Consider the following 16,187-nt stretch of genomic DNA (forward strand, 5'->3'; position numbering starts at 1 on the left):
ATGATTTCACACTTTTGTAAAGCAACATTACCATTGCCATTTGTTGCCCAGAATGACAAAAAACTCATTGGACTTTATGGATTCAAGTTACTTTCTTCATACAATTGCAATTTTCTACAGGAACAGTTTTGTGCCTTACCTGAAGATGGAGGAAGTTGATCGTAGTCTTGAGATGTCCTATTTGTTTTGACATTTTCTCCAGGAGCTCTCCGAGCAGGTGGCAAAGGAACATGACCACTTATTGGGTCGAAATGGGGATCTATGATAACAGAATAAAAAAAAGTGTCTTAGAATAATCAGAATTACTGTTTGAAGGAGGGCTGAAGCATAGAAGGTTGGATTAAAATAGCCTCCCATCATGCAAAAGAACCATGAATCCAGGTGTCCCTGGACATAAACCTCCAACGTCAGCATTCATAGTACACATGTAAGTATGATTTGAAGTAACAAACACAGGAGCACAGCTTAAAGGTGGTCTGTCTTGCACTGGCTGTGGTCTCTTTACATCCATGAGGTATTTTTCAACCACCCAACCCTGACACTGCTGGGATTGTGCCTGGCAAAGCATGAAAGATGTTGCAGTACCTAAAGCAGCACAATTAGAAACATCCCATCTATTCAGTTTACTTAGAGCTTCATTACACTTCTGTGCTTTGCAGTGCACAAAGACTGCAGGGCTGATTTCCTATTCATACAGTCCCAGCTATGGGTAAATATTACAGGGACAGAATTTAAAAAATGAGAGAAATAAACAATTCTGGTATATTGTTCCCTCCTTTTTTCTTTGGCTACTAAAGATGCTGCTGAGCAAGTGCAACATCATCCTGGATCTGGCTTCTGCTCTAGACTTGGAGCTTGCAGAGTGTTTGTTTTGTATGTGAGTGCAACTTTTTGTTGGTGTTGATGATGAGATTATTATTCTAATCTGACAGGCTCTGATGGATAGCTGAGAAATCACCCTCAAGACTTGTATGGAAACCAATCATCAAAACCTCACCATAAATCTTCTACAACAGATTATGTGACAAGATGCAAAGTGAGTAATATGGCTTTAGAAATACCATATGAATAAAAAAAGACCAGTTCACACAACCATGCATGCCTAAGTAGATGCAATACACTGCTAAGATTAATGAGAACTGCTGCTGTACCACTGTATTCCTTATGCAAATATGAAGAACAATACGTGGCTGTAGATACATATTCCAGATATTTATGTTAAAGATAATAAATGTTTTTAACACTATCAGTGACTTCCTCAGATTATTTGGAAGTTACACTTAAACATTTAAAACTCTGCATCATGTTTCTGGGAACTGGGTATTGGCAGATGGAGCTTACGTGCATTTGACTGCGAGGGCTCCTATTTTTCCTGTCCATTACCATCAGAACTAAACGGTGCAGTGAGTGTTTCTGCATCAGATTATACAACTGAGCCACCTATTCAGATTAGACTGCTGAAGATTGCATTGTTTTTATTTTGATGTGTAGACGATAAACTACACTGTATTTATGAACATCAACCTTTAAATTCTGTAATGCAGTAAGTCTGAAGTGCACCTGTATGCATTCAGCAACTTAGATGAGAAAGTAACACACTGAGCTGAATTTGCATTATAAAATACACAAAGCCTTGGCAAATTACTCAATGTCAGGCCTTGACTGATAGCAAAACATACATAATAAAAACATTCCATCAAAGGTCACCTCACTTCAACCTAAAGTATCTCCCTTTCACCCCACACAGAGTTCCACTCACACAGGTCACCCAAACACCAGAGAATGTGTCAGGCCATCATGCAGCTGCACATGACTGCTTGTCATCCACATTCTGGCCTTCCTGTGAAACTATCACCAAAACATTTCATTTTATCCCTCTCCACAGAGCTTCTAAGAAAAACAGACAGGGGGTAGACAACATCTAACCCCGCCTCAGGACATATCATCCCTGAAAATATTCACAGAAAATGTAAACTTAAGCCACCAACATCATTTGAAAGCTTCCACAGAGAAAAAATACAAAAAACAAAAAAATACTTCACAGATATGCACTATGACACACAAAAATCCTGCTGTAATCTGTATCATAATCAGCAAACACATTCAACTTCATTAACCTGAAAATCAAACTCTTTTCAACTTGAAGACAAAAAAATCATGAATTGTAAACACAGTTTTCATACCTTTTATAAGCAAAATTCCAGCCTGAATGTCTCACAGTGATTTACAGGGAAAGATATGTGAAAACCTGACTTAGCAAAAAGATTATGAACCTCAGGACTTAGCACCTGTGTTAACAATATAGTTTTGTTGCAAAATCTTACAACAGTAAATTTTTAAAAAAAAAAAAATCATAAGAAAGTAAAAGCGTAATGTTTTTTTCTTTTACAACTTCTTTCAAAGTTTCAACTTGAAAATAACCCCCATGAATTATATTTTACTATTGAAAACAATGGAATTGAAAAGAAATATACAGACTAGTATCAGTCTGTTAACAGGAGAAAACTACAATTAACAAAATTTCTAGCCTGGTATAGAAATATTGACCTCATTTTATTACTTTGTGATAATGAAAAGCGAAGCCTTTCTATCTTCTGAGTAGCTTCACCTCCACCATTTAAAAATTAGATTTTTTAATATTTTGTATAATGAGATCTGAGGCCCGATGACAGCTTTATCACTGAACAGGTAAGCTTCTGAAGTAAAGGAAAATAAAATAAAATATGCTGTTTCCTCTGTTTTCCTACCAGAATGAAGGAACAGTTCATGTCCTGAAGAGGGTCGGCTCCCTGAGCCAGCAGGTTTTGTGTGCTCAATCATGCTGTGCCGAGCAGGTGGTGGTGGTGGTGGGAGTGAGGGGGGAGAGTTATCAAATGCATCTTCACCTGCAGTTTAGAAATGAATTATTAGATGAGAAAGACTTCATTAAGAACTGCAGAATAAAGAATAAACTTTATTTTTCTCTGGCTGCTGAGGCTTTTACTCCTATGGTTCATCTAAGCAGTTCAGTGACTCCAGTAATGAAACTGTAAACCTGACTGTTAATACCCACAGTCCCCTTCTAAAACATGCTCTGAATGACCTTTTGCCATGCTCAGTTTCTTTCCTAGGATGGAAGGAGAGATTGCTTTTAGTGACTCAATTGCCAAGAGTGTACTACAATGAAAGCTTCACCGAGTACCACAGCAGAATAACAGCTGTACTTCAGTGGCTAAGCAGGTGTATTTAGATACAAACACCAGTGCTGGCTGCACTGAATCTGCTACATTTACACTCTGTACTATCTCTATCTGCTGTTCAGAAGCTCTGACTCCAGATATAAACTGAATTTTCTAGAGCTAGGCAAAAGAACACCCCTCTTATACAAAGGTGGTGCAAGCAGGACTGGAGTTACCAAGCACCGTGATTTTTGTGTTCTTTTGCCTTCCTTTCTCCTGCATCTCAGCAACACTTCAGGGATAGAGGGAGCACAGTGCAGCAACAAGGCAAATGTTCAAAAAGGTTTTATGGAACCAGAAATTTGGATGCTGACACATACACACAGACACAACCATGCAGCTGAGTTTGTCAATGAAGTGTGGGTGGCCCCCAAGCTCAGCACCAATATATATGCAGAGATCATTAATTTTTGTGTTGGAGAACACAGCAGAAACCAGGGTTGGAAAAAAGAGCTTTTGGTGACTGTAGACAGCAGTGAGTTTTGAACTGCCCCTTTATGGGGGAAAAAAATCCCAAAAATCCCAGAAATTAACTTATTTATTTAATTTAGTGCCTTGGTTTGTTTTACTCAAATACTATCTTTTTAGCATTCTTCTTTGTATTTGATAAAATAAATGGAATTATTTAAGCTACAGCAGGAAAAATGCTCCACTACTGCATTAAATTGCAATGCTCAATCTTCTTTGTAAAGGACAATTAAAATTCATTTGAGCAAAAGTGGTTTTTACTTTTCTGTATAGCTGGACTACGGATTCAGTATACCTTTTTGTCCATCTCGAGTGAGGCCCTACAAACAGACTCCAAATGACAGAAATATTGACTGACAGCTGCAATATTTAGCTCATAGTCTGTTTGGTCATCCTAACATACTCAACATTGGCTGTTTTTCATTAAATGTGGCATTTAGTTCATCTGGGCAGTGTTAACCATTCCATGTAATCAGCAAAAAGTCTGCAACCTAAAGGGGGCACCAGAAGATCATAATCGGAGGGTGTCCTGGTGAGCAAAGAGCTGTGTTTGGGGTTGTCTCTGGCAGGAGGCCGTGCAGGAGGCAAAGGTACCGGAACAGTAGGTGCATCATAGACATCTCCTGAATGACACAACCACAAGAAGTGAATGTTTTCCTGCTGCACCCCTAGGGCAGCACAGAGTAAATCTTCTCGGCAAACAATGAAAAAAGAAAAACGTACCTGACTCGGGATGTTTAGATTTCTTTATCTCGGAAGTAGCACCGTGTGTTCCATTTGCACATTGACCATTCTCACACACCCTGAAGACAGACATTAAGCAGGAAGTAATCAACCATTTAGCCAAGCATTAATTCCCTGGATCAGCAGTACCTGGCAGTTCACTATATGGACACGAATCTGGGACAATAAGCCGCACCAATTTTTAAATTTACATTTTTAGATATTGAGAGCAGATACTGGTTAACCCTCATTAAAACTGCTTTGAAGGATTATACTGCTTTCTTGGTGATGTACTGACATGGCTTAAAATAACACAGGCTGCAATATAAGTTAAAGGAAGAACTAACATTAAACACAGTCCTCACTTCAGAGCCCAGGTCATTACTTTATTCACACATCACACTTATATCACAGCCTCAATCTTAGTTCACCTTCCCAGATGCCGAATTTTCCCGAGCAGAATTATGAAGAAAGGGAAAAGTGGATTTTGGTAATTTTCCACACCAAAGCACACAGAAAAAACATTCAACAAAATCTAAGAACAACAAAAAAAAATCCGAACAGAACACCACAATACATACTAATAACAAATTTCAATTCAGCTTTGCCAAACATTAACAAAACTCCAGTGAAAACCCCAAAATTTAACTAGCCAAAGCAGTTTTGCAGGAACCTATTGTTGTGGTTTTAAATCACTGGAACTGTGGACCCTGTATATTCACAAAGAACCAGAGACTTTCCTGGGATAAAGGCCACCATGCTAAGCAATTCCAGCTTAAAGACAAAAATCCCATTCCACCATCCACCGTTATTATTAGACATTGGAATATCTGCTAGAGCTATATACAGCTAAAATTTCAGGTTTGGGGTTTTTACCAACAGTATTAATAAACCTATCAGCTTTGGTCAAATGGAAAGGAGGAATGAATAAGGGTCTGGAATAATTTAAAATATATAAACAGGAAAGAGGAAGTGAATTGCATTTGTCATCCCAAGAGTTATAAATAAGGGTAATGAAATAAATATAAGAATAATTGCAAGATTTAAAAACAAACAAATAAACAAAAGCCCCTAATGGTAAGAGATCTTCTGCTATAAATTAATTCCCCCAGACAAGTGCTAGAGGAAGTGTTGTTTCTTTCTCTGACATTAGACTGGTTCAATCTTTCAAATGCACTGGATGCAACACTTCCTTTGACTCCTCACCATATACACTAAGTAATTAAGAGTATTTTCTGCTCAAGTTTTAATCAATTCTGCATTTTCAATAATGTAACTAGCCACAGGCAGCACAGTAACTTAACACAGCACCACTTCAGGAGTATTCAGTCCATGATGAGCCCAGCTAAGCGATCAGTTTACAAACAATGCAGAAATACCTGCTTACATTAACAGTAAACTCCAGAAAAAAGGGCACCAAATGAGTAGTAACAAGCAAGCCTTTTGTCCTTGCCCCTTTTGGAAAAAGTTTTATTAGGAAAAGACAGCAAATCCAGTAAGGTAACATTCTTCTAATAATAGTCTAATTAGTAATGCTGAACTTCTTTCCTTTTATTTCTTATTCCTGAACTGATGTTCTGCAGTAACAAACCAGACAATTAAATGATCTGCCAGAAAGTAAGACTGTGAATCATTTTTTTCTATTATTCTTGAAATATTTTTAGCACTGTCATATCTACAGTAAAAGAGAGAAAAGGAAACACAAATCTGGGAATAGGATGGAACAATTACATAATTCTAAACCACAAACCATTCTGACAAAATTTTGAAGCTCTTTAGCTTACTGAAAACTCCAAGTACTGTCCAAGAAGTGAGGGATTAACACTTTGGAAAGAGGTAAGAGAAAGTGACACTGGGGGAAACAACTGAAATGTACTAAAAATTTAAAACATTAAATTTTAAAAAAAAAAGAGTTGCTAACAGCTTTCCTGAACAATAATGAGAAGTTAAGTTTCATTGAAACATAACACCCCTCCCAAGTTACTTAATGAAATGCATTCAAAGAACACATCAACCAGGAACCAGATTCTTTCTTGAAAACTTTAGCTCAGCTTTCACATCTAAGTAGTGACATCAGGCTAAAAGAAGACATTTTAAGTATGTGGAACAGCAGACTTTTTTTTTCTTTTCTTAATGCCTAGGAGAATGGTTTGAGTTACATTTTTTATCAGAATGTATAATAAGAGGAGTTGGTGGTTTTAATCATGGAGCAACTTGAATAGTAAACGGAGGCATTTTATCTGTATCAGGTCCTGAATTCATGTAAAAACCCCCACCATACGCACATTAAAAACTGGAGAAAACTTGAAAATCATCTTTCTAAGTATCTATCTATCTATTAGTAATTCTAAGGGTCTGGTAAAATACTATACCAGCCAACTGAAGGCACTCTATTTTTTTCTGTAAAATAAAAATTATAAGATTCTATTTCTCCAGCTGCTTATTTTCTCAACCTTTCAGTTTGAATCTATTTGCATCATTCCCATACAGAAGCACAACATGATTCCATAAAAATGGCATAGGTAAAAAGGATTAGGACCTTGGAATGTTTTTCTTCTTGCTTCCCATTTTTTTGCTCAGCCAACACAGTTTTATTTATCATTGATTTTTTTTTTTTTTAAAGTCTCAAACAGTAGATAAAAATTTAAGTACTTAAGTTCATTAAGCTTTGGCAATGGCACAATATTCATGTCTGTGCAGTGAAGCCTGGATCAGGATTTCTAAGACAGAATTTTTAGCCTGCATGCAAAGAATGATTGTATTATGACTGTTTTATCTACCTGTTTTAAATTCTGACTTAAAAGGTCTAAAAATTATTTCTGGCTAATTTTGGGGTGAGATACATGTTGAGCTTTATTGATGGCAGGTCCTCAACATCACATTCTGACAGAGAGAGTTAAAAATGGCAATATGTCATTGATTTTTTTTGATCAGAGGAAGATCTAAATTTTTTAGATCAATCCTTGATTTTAATACCATACTTGTGACCTACAAGATCAGTAAAACATTTGCCCTTTTTTTTTTCTATGACTCCAGTCATTCATAACTTTTTAAGGGGCAAAGTTCAGCAGGAATGTGACAGCCTTCAGTTGCCATGTCCCTTGCTCCAAGTCTCCTTGTCATAATCCTTTAGTAATTCTGAACAGTGAAGGTTTGGAAGTATTGTTTCAGGACATATTTAAAGCTAAGGAGACATATTCCACCTGTATTTAAAAAAAGTTCTCTTCCTGAGAAGCACAAAAAAAATATACTGCCAAACAGGCTCAAAAAGCTAAAAAGACACACTATACATTGGACAAAAAGAGAATCAAAGTATGTCCATACAGCTGCCAGTTCACATACTTTTCAGTACCACATTGCTTTTAAATTGAATTATATAAAATGTGAAAGGCAAAGAATTTCAAAGCTGACTGTGAATTTCAGTCACACAATTCTCCTTAAAATTATATCTGAAAGAGTTTTAGGGGTTGGATCTCCAGGTCAGTTTTGAAAACCTCAATGTAAGGGGGAAAAAAAAGACCCCAAATGCAGAAATGGTGTCCAAAGGCAAAAAATACCCAGTTCTACACAAGAGAGATACAATGATGTAAACTTCATAGGTTTATATCTGTGTCAGTGGCCAAATGAAACAGAAGCATGGGTAATCCAAGGTTAGAAAGCAGGCAAGCTTAACCATCATTACAGACAATCCAGTTAATTCTGGAAAAAGCAGAGGTTTTGTAAAAAGATCTTTTTCAAGGCTGCTAAATTACCTTACCGAGCAAGAGGTTTTATATTATGACCATGAGGTGGTTGTGAACACAGTATTACAGGATGTGAAGAAGGAATTTTGTATTCATCATCATCATCTGGGTGTTCCCTTGATTTATCAGACAGAGAATTTGCTGAAGGACCAGGGCACCTAAGGAGATGAGAAAAACATTGATTTATCTTTAGCTGTTAGGTACATGACCTCAGATAATATCAAAAATGCTCTTCTTTAGCCAAAACATCCTCAATATGTCTGCTACATATAAGGAGAAAAAAGCACCACGACAAACAACCTTGGAAGGCTACTGACTTTTTGTCACTGAGAATGCATAGAGCAAAGGGCAGCTGCCCTTCTAAGAGACAAACAGCTACTTTAATCAAGCACAGCGGAGCAGAGAATTGCAAAGAATTAAGAGTACTAAATAAGCACTTGCAAGACTCAGCCAGTTTGCACTTATCAAAAGCACTAAATAGAAGTTAATTCAGGACAAAAAGTGTTTAGCAGGGCTTAGTGATGCAGAGGACATTCACCCTTTCAGTGGCCTGTCAAGCTGTAAGGACACACAGTGTCCTCTCACATGTCTGGAACGTGCACGTCAGACTGCTCCTTCTGTCACCAAGAAGTGCCATGCCAAAGGCTGATCTCAAGGGACACAGGAATTCCAAGACACAGTTTGCCCTAATGCAACTGTGATTTCACCTTCAAAATTTTGTTAGCAAGATGGGACAGACAGCAAGAAAACAAACACCTTTCGATACTACTGTTCCCTCAACTACCTCAACTCAATGCAACTAAATATTCCTAACAAATTTATAAACTACAAAAGGTGCTTGGAATTGGATGCTTCATTACATACTCAAAAATGGATGCTCCTTCATGCAAAATACCACTGTGACTTATGGTACTTTTGAGACAGCACTGACGTAGCAAAATGGGAGCTACTCATCAGAATGAAACAAACACTACTTAACTTGAACACTTTGAAATTTTTGGGAAGAATCATTCTGTATCTTTGACATAAGAGTTTTAGATCTCTTTTCAAGAATAAAACAACAATTTGATCAAAAAGTCTGACATAATTACAGAAGTCCAATTAAAAATAACTATTTTTACATGTACAGTCAAAAACATAGGGGCTGAGTGGAAAATAAAAATCAGATGTTCAGTTAGCAAGACTCCAATATTTAATTATTGAAGTGCAGTTTATCGTAACTACTTTAGCAAAACAAAAATAAATCAGCACTGTTTCCAGGAAAAAAAAAAAACAAACAACAAAAAAACAAAAACCTCCAGTGTTTTTCTATTAATGTAACTTTTTAAGGAAAAAAAGTCACATTTGTAACATTATATTCAGTAAAGGCTGAACAAACAATTTAAGTAGGGACATTTTAGAATTGTGACGTTTCAAGTAAGAGTCATTTTGTCTCCTTGTTATTTAGAATAAGACATTTCATACATGATCAGTGTATCCTTCAGTCAAATGTTTGGAATTACTGACTGATTATAACAACTAGAAGGAACAGAATGCCTTGGAGCTATATGAAACAAACCAGCTCTCAATCCACCACACTGCACAGACTGGAGAGCACGAAAAAAAAATGAGCAACTTGCTCAGATTAATTGGAGTAAAACAGGGTATTTTGAATCAAGTACAGTTCAACATTTATGAGTGTTTAGAGTAGTCAATTCAACAGGAAGAAAAACAGACTGTAAAAATATTCTCTCTGACATTTCCAAATACATCATGATAGATATTATTTGAGCTACTTTTTTTGAAAGCAGTTGTTGTGGTTGGTGGAAATTGCTGTTTTTAAAGTTTTTTTTTTCCCTTCCTCCCAAGTTTTTCCACCTACGTATTGTCACACAATATTATTGTGTATATAATATAAATATGCCTATATTATAGACATATTTCCTAGTGGTGACAAAAGATTTTAAATAAATTAAAAATCAACATGGTAGTGTTTAAAGAAAGAACATACAATGATAAATTTTTACTTTTAACAGTCATTCAATGTGCTATTTTAGTAATTAGATAATTTGAACTTCATACTCTTAGTATTATGTATTGATTATTTTACATTTTAAAAATCAAAATCTAAAACTGCCTGTGTAATTTTTAAAAGGTGTAAGCACAAAGCCGAAATAGAAATGAAACTTAATTTCTTCCTCAAAAATCAATGGAGCTTGGTTTTTGCAAATGAAGGTTTTTCCTTTCTCCTGGAATTCATCAGTTTTCTATTCAGAAGTCTTCAGTTAATGAAAAGAATTTCTTTTGACCAAGCTGAAGTCACACATTCTAGCTTTGGATTGGCCTGAAATGGGTTTTGTGCCTGTACATATTGTCACAATATTGTGTGGCCTTTCCAAGTTCTGTATGCTCTGTGTAAATACACTATACTTTGGTTGTAGGCTACATCTGGAAATATTTGAGAAAAAAAAAAAAAAAGGGATTCTCAAGAAGGGGGATGTTTTTCCATGACATGAAATACAAAAATAAGAATATTCCCCTCTTCAGATTTACACTGTGTTATGAAATAAGTAGACTAGAAGGGCACTGATTACATGAGGTATTCAACTGGTACTCCTCTGAGACTCCACCTCCATCAGGTTACACTCTGACATTTAATTACAGGTATGTCTGGATAATATACTGAAATTTTCTTCTGAACTCAAAGTAGGCATGGAGAATTTCACCTCAGCAATTGCTTCACCTGAAAAAACGGGCTTCTAAATAAAAAAGTCAATGCTTGACTGCACCTTTATTGTAGTGCTCAGGAAGAAAAAACACAGCATATTAATAAAGTGCTGAAATATATTTGTCTTCTATATTGAAGCTAACTGAACACAAAAATGAAATAAGTTCAGGACTAATACGAACTGACTGTCCAATTATATTATTTAACAGCAAGAATCACAACCAGAACATTGGAAAAAAGTTGTAGGATAGCATTATTGTGACATGCTCCAATTTCCTTACAAAAACACAAAAAAATGAAAAACCACATTATAGGAGTTCCAAGATTTTGACTTTAAATATATCTTGTTCTGTACAAAATCCTGTGTCATTCAGAATCTGAAGATACTTGCTGTGACAGCAACATCTTTATTTAAAAAATAAACAGTCATTTTACTGGAAGACTAACAGTAGTCTGCAATTGAAATGACAAATCTTCCCATATTCTGGAACTCAGGGAGGTTGATCATATTTAAAATTATATAAAATGGTTTTGGTGGCTTGTTTTTCAGCTGTAACAAATAAGAGATGATAGTGTGAACCCCAGATAAAGCTCCACATACTGAAAGCCCAGAAAGACTGACTAGATTAGGGGTAGAACAGTGACAGAAGATATTTTTTAGCCCTAGCACTTTCCCTAGAATCTGTCATCTCCTGCAATAAATAGCTCTGACCACACTTCTCCTGTAGTAATAGAAGCCAAACCAGACAGTATCTGCTCTCACTGCCAAATGCCTGTGAGCAAAATCTGCCACAATTTATCCTCTCTCCCTATACAAACATGCTGTGTTCAATTAACATTAGGACTGCTCCCACTTAATCAATACCATTTACATTTCCTTAAGGAAAAAGCACATTAAAATTAATGGAAAGCATATCAAATTGTATTAGTTAATTTCTTTCTTTTTCTCATTTTTTCTTTTAGCACCAGAGAGTTGGTGCTATTATCTAATATTAATTAGCATTTTTCTTTTATAGATAAAGTTAACTTACTTTATACTAGGGATGATGGAGCCAGTTGGAAGAGGGGGTGAAAGCCGTGGAGGGACATCATATTCTTCATTTATTAGATGACCATTTGAAAAAACCTAAAAATCACACAAGTATTACAGTGGGTATCTCCTTCTGTGACCATGGATATTCACCAACTATGTATTACACAACAGACTTTGAGAAGCCTGTGGATAAAGGCTTTCCCAGGAGTTTACACCACAGAGCTGTCTCTGAAGTGGCTCTCAGGCCTGCTTCAGCTCGCCCCATTTCGGAGCTGTAGAACATGTTAGTTTAAAACTCCACCAAAAGAAGTTTAACTTGACAGTTACTAGAGACACCCAGTTACAGCTGAACTGCTTGGGGGAAAATTAACATTTCCAGATTAACGTGAGAGTGATGAAGTGTAATGGCAAAGCAACTGGTACATCATACTAAACATATTAGTTATTAAAACTGTGACACAGTGCCTGCTAGAATCCATCCTCTACCCACAGGATTGTCTTCCCAATTCTCAGCCTCTGTTTATATTAGAATTGATATAAGAATCAGGGAAGAAAATTCATTCCATGTTTCCCCTCATGAATGTAAATACAGCCTGAAATGGTAATTCAGGGTTGCTTCTGCTAATCAAATGGTTTAGATCTACAACCTGAAGATGACAGTTCAAGAAGTACTTGGTTAAAGACACATAACTTCTCCAGACTACACTTCCACACTGACTGGGTACTCTAATTTGAGAAGCAGTCATTCCACAACAGTGCTACATGAAGGTACAGTTGAAGATATAAACCCAGAATCTATCCTTTGAAAATCAGAAGAAAGCCTGCAGCATTTTAAACAACAGCCTAGTTCTAGGTAAAATTTTGGTGCTTACCCTCAATGCTAAGCATTATATAATAATAATTTAATTATATATAACATCCTAGATGACTTAAGTACCCTTCAACACACATGTCAACATCCCTTGTCAACAATAATTGAATTTCAGTAACGTACTTTCAAAATAACCAAAAATCACATATATACATACTGATATGTACATATATATGTGTATATATGTACATATATGTATGTGTATATATATATACATATCTATCTATATCTGTATCTCTATATATGGGAAGATATTTTATATATATATATACACACACACACAAAAAAAATGAATTAACCGGAGATACAAAGGTTTAATAGCTTGTGGTCTTGAGAAAAGCAAATAGATGAAAAAAAAATATTTCTAACAACCATTACTTAACCACAAATCCATCCATCTAAGCAAGAGCTATGTAGTCTTGCACAATCTATGTAGTCTTCAAGCTAAGGGAGCAGCTTTGAGTTACTAACCTCTATGAATAAATTACTGAGCTGCTTTGATAAAACTGATTAGAGCAGAACTAGGAATTTTTTCTTAGGACATCACCATTTGATCTCTTTTCAAAGCTAAGCCTGACCAGCTGTAAATGGCTTTGCAAATGCCTGAAGCTGCTAAATGACAGCATTCACCTCACCTACAACAAAGCTAACTGGAACATCTACTATTCCATCAGAAATGCATACACAGTTTTGGCATATGACAGTTCCAAAGGGGACTTGAGATGCTATGTTATTACAGCACACAGGGATACATTGTTATCGTGGATAATTTGCTATAAGAATATAGCAAATCTAGAATATTCTCTCAAAGATATTTTTAGAAGGTTTTATGTGAAAATTGTAACTCAGACCCTCATGTACTGCTGCTTTACAAATTACAGTATTTAACAAATCATTTCTTTAAGAGCAGCTTATTATTAAGTATCAACAGAAAAGCTTCGGAAACCACCAATCAACACTGGCCGATATAAACAGCGCGTTAGCCAGCGCCAGACAATGCTGCAGTAGGTGTGAATTTATGGTCCATCAGAAATACCTTGGCACCTTCTGCAGGCAGCTCGTGTCGCCTGTGCTTCCTCACAAAGCCCTGCTCAGAACTCACGCGGCCGTGCCTCCCGTTCACCTTTGAAACGGCGGTCAGTCCCGCTTTGGGGGAAGCGTCGCCCGCGCCGCGGCAGCCCACCAGCTGTCCCGTCCCGAACACGTCCCTGGGACACCAGGCCTCGAGGGGCAGGGGCTGCTCCCTGGCAGGCAGGCTCTCGGGCTGGGGCAGGTGCCGGCCGGCCCTGCTGTCCGGCAGGATGGGGGGAGGCCGCTCCGGCGGCGGCGGCGGAGGGTCTCGCAGGGGAGGTGGCGGCGCTGGCAGAGGTTTGTCCTGTTTCCTCACCATGCAGGGCGAAGACTAAACAACACGGGAAATTATGAGAAAAGAAAAAGAAAGGTTACACAGAGGCATAAATGCTGCTCGTGACCAAGTATGGCTTTATCACTTCTGACTGAGACATTTTCTTGTCAGGAGGTTGAATGCAGGCCTTGCCAGCATTCCGCAGACAACCCGGCCTTTCTTCACAAAACATGCCCCCATTTCTGATGTTGCACGAGTAACCCAAGCGAGGAGTGGAAAGCAGAAAAGACAATTAACTCAGGCAGATTTATTTGACCCATAGTTCTTTCCAGTATCCTTTGCTTTGATCATTTGAACTGCTTACTCATCTGCGGAAATGAATTCTGTGGAGTGTTTGGAAAAAACGGGCTTCCTCATATGGAAAAGTGTGTTGAAAACCCGAAATCCCAAACAATATAAAATCCCAGATACTCACTGATAGCAAGTGAGCACATAAAGCAATGATTACAGAGCAAGGAGAAGAAGAAACAAAAATTTCATTTTTAATTATATAGCGAGGGATGACTCCAATCTTTACACAAAATGCACTGTGTTAGAGTACCAAATCTGATTGAACTGCATTCAGTTTTCCAGGTAGCAACCTAATTAGTTTGTAGTTTTACTTGCAATTAGCTTATCTGCAAGCAACATTTGTCAGAATACCTGCTTTCTAAGAACTGAATTACATCATAAATGGTTGAATGTGGTCTAAAATTATGTATGCTAATACTAAAAAGCTGAAACCCACGTTATCAGGAAAAAAACCTCACAGCTGCACAAATCTGAGCACAAATCTGACAAAACTAAAACATTTTCATTATGACTGAATTAATAATGACAATTTACAAAGTAACACCTGGGCCAGGTCTTTACAAATGTTTTATCTCCAGCTACCATAAGGAATACAGGGAAGATTATTTCCCTGGGAATGTATAATTTTCTTGGACTTCGGTAAGCCTGCATTTTATTATCACTTAAAGAAATGGAGGTCACCAAACTTTTTAAAGTAAGAACATTTGCTCTCACTTCACTGGCTAGCTCAACACTACTCTTCAAGCAGTACCTAAACACATCACTTGAACAGAAAATAAAGTTATTCTAACTACAGACCCATGCATTTTAAAAGGAAGTAAACTAAATAAAGAAGTGTTTAACTCACTTACTAGTCAAATAAAATAGTTATTTCCACTGTCAACACAGGAAAATAATACCCTGATCCAGATTTTTTGTTATACCTTATAAATTACAGTTTTTAATTTGAGCAAAACAGAAAAGTTGTATGATTTTTTCCTGAAGGAGTAGTTTTGGCAGGACTAAATAATATTTTTTTCTCTCAAATATGATTTTGTTTAATGTATGAGATTATCCTTGGTTGCCCCTGTTCTGCTTCCCTTGCACCCCGCAAATTTATTTTTTTACAGGAAAAGTTTCATGTAAAAAAAGCATTTTCAAAAAATTAAAGCAGCATTAACGCTATTCATGGTTTGCTTTTCTTTTAAAGCCATGAACTCTGCAAAAACCCCTATTGTAAAACTAATTCTTAATGGATGTGGCATATGCTTTGTGTATATCCTCAATGTGTTATAAATTCCTTTGTATAATACAGGAAGTTAAGAAAGAAAATTAAATAAACTATTCAGACTTCTCTTTTTCCTTCTAAATTATGAACCACTAAAATCTTAAATATACTGCTTTTCAACCTTAAAGTAAAAACCTGAAACAAGGTACTTCAAACTGGATTATTATGAGCACACAGGTTTCAAGTCATGTTGTGAACTTGAATTTGAATTAATCATATAAAAATGAAAAATTTTAATCTAACTCCCTCTATACAGCAATTACAATAAAACAATCAACTTGTTATAGAGAGCAACAAACAATATTTGCTCTCTTTCATGCTTATTCGCTCAAAAAATCATTGAATCTTTAGTATCACTAGTTTTACAGAACATAACATACAATCTTATTTGCTATAGAGTCATTATTATTTCCCTTGAAATTTGAGTCCTATTATATGCCATTTAAGGTTTTGAAAGCAGT

The 16,187-nt window shown here is 36.5% G+C and overlaps 1 protein-coding gene across 2 annotated transcripts in view; it reads right to left on the minus strand.

Annotated features, from left to right (window-relative positions):
* CBLB (Cbl proto-oncogene B) overlaps window positions 1-16,187 on the minus strand; it is a 126,674-nt gene that overhangs the window by 9,856 nt on the left and 100,631 nt on the right. The window contains exons 12-18 of one of the 2 annotated variants that reach the window (XM_058854795.1): window positions 13,800-14,165; window positions 11,891-11,985; window positions 8,167-8,310; window positions 4,410-4,489; window positions 4,178-4,309; window positions 2,748-2,885; window positions 140-259 (exon numbers count right to left, since the gene is read on the minus strand). In XM_058854795.1, coding sequence (XP_058710778.1) covers window positions 140-259; window positions 2,748-2,885; window positions 4,178-4,309; window positions 4,410-4,489; window positions 8,167-8,310; window positions 11,891-11,985; window positions 13,800-14,165 — 1,075 coding nt within the window. The remainder of the gene's footprint in view (window positions 1-139; window positions 260-2,747; window positions 2,886-4,177; window positions 4,310-4,409; window positions 4,490-8,166; window positions 8,311-11,890; window positions 11,986-13,799; window positions 14,166-16,187) is intronic. The other variant, XM_058854805.1, reaches the window with a different exon arrangement.

Source organism: Poecile atricapillus, chromosome 1 (assembly GCF_030490865.1).
Source record: "Poecile atricapillus isolate bPoeAtr1 chromosome 1, bPoeAtr1.hap1, whole genome shotgun sequence".
Taxonomy (NCBI): domain Eukaryota; kingdom Metazoa; phylum Chordata; class Aves; order Passeriformes; family Paridae; genus Poecile; species Poecile atricapillus.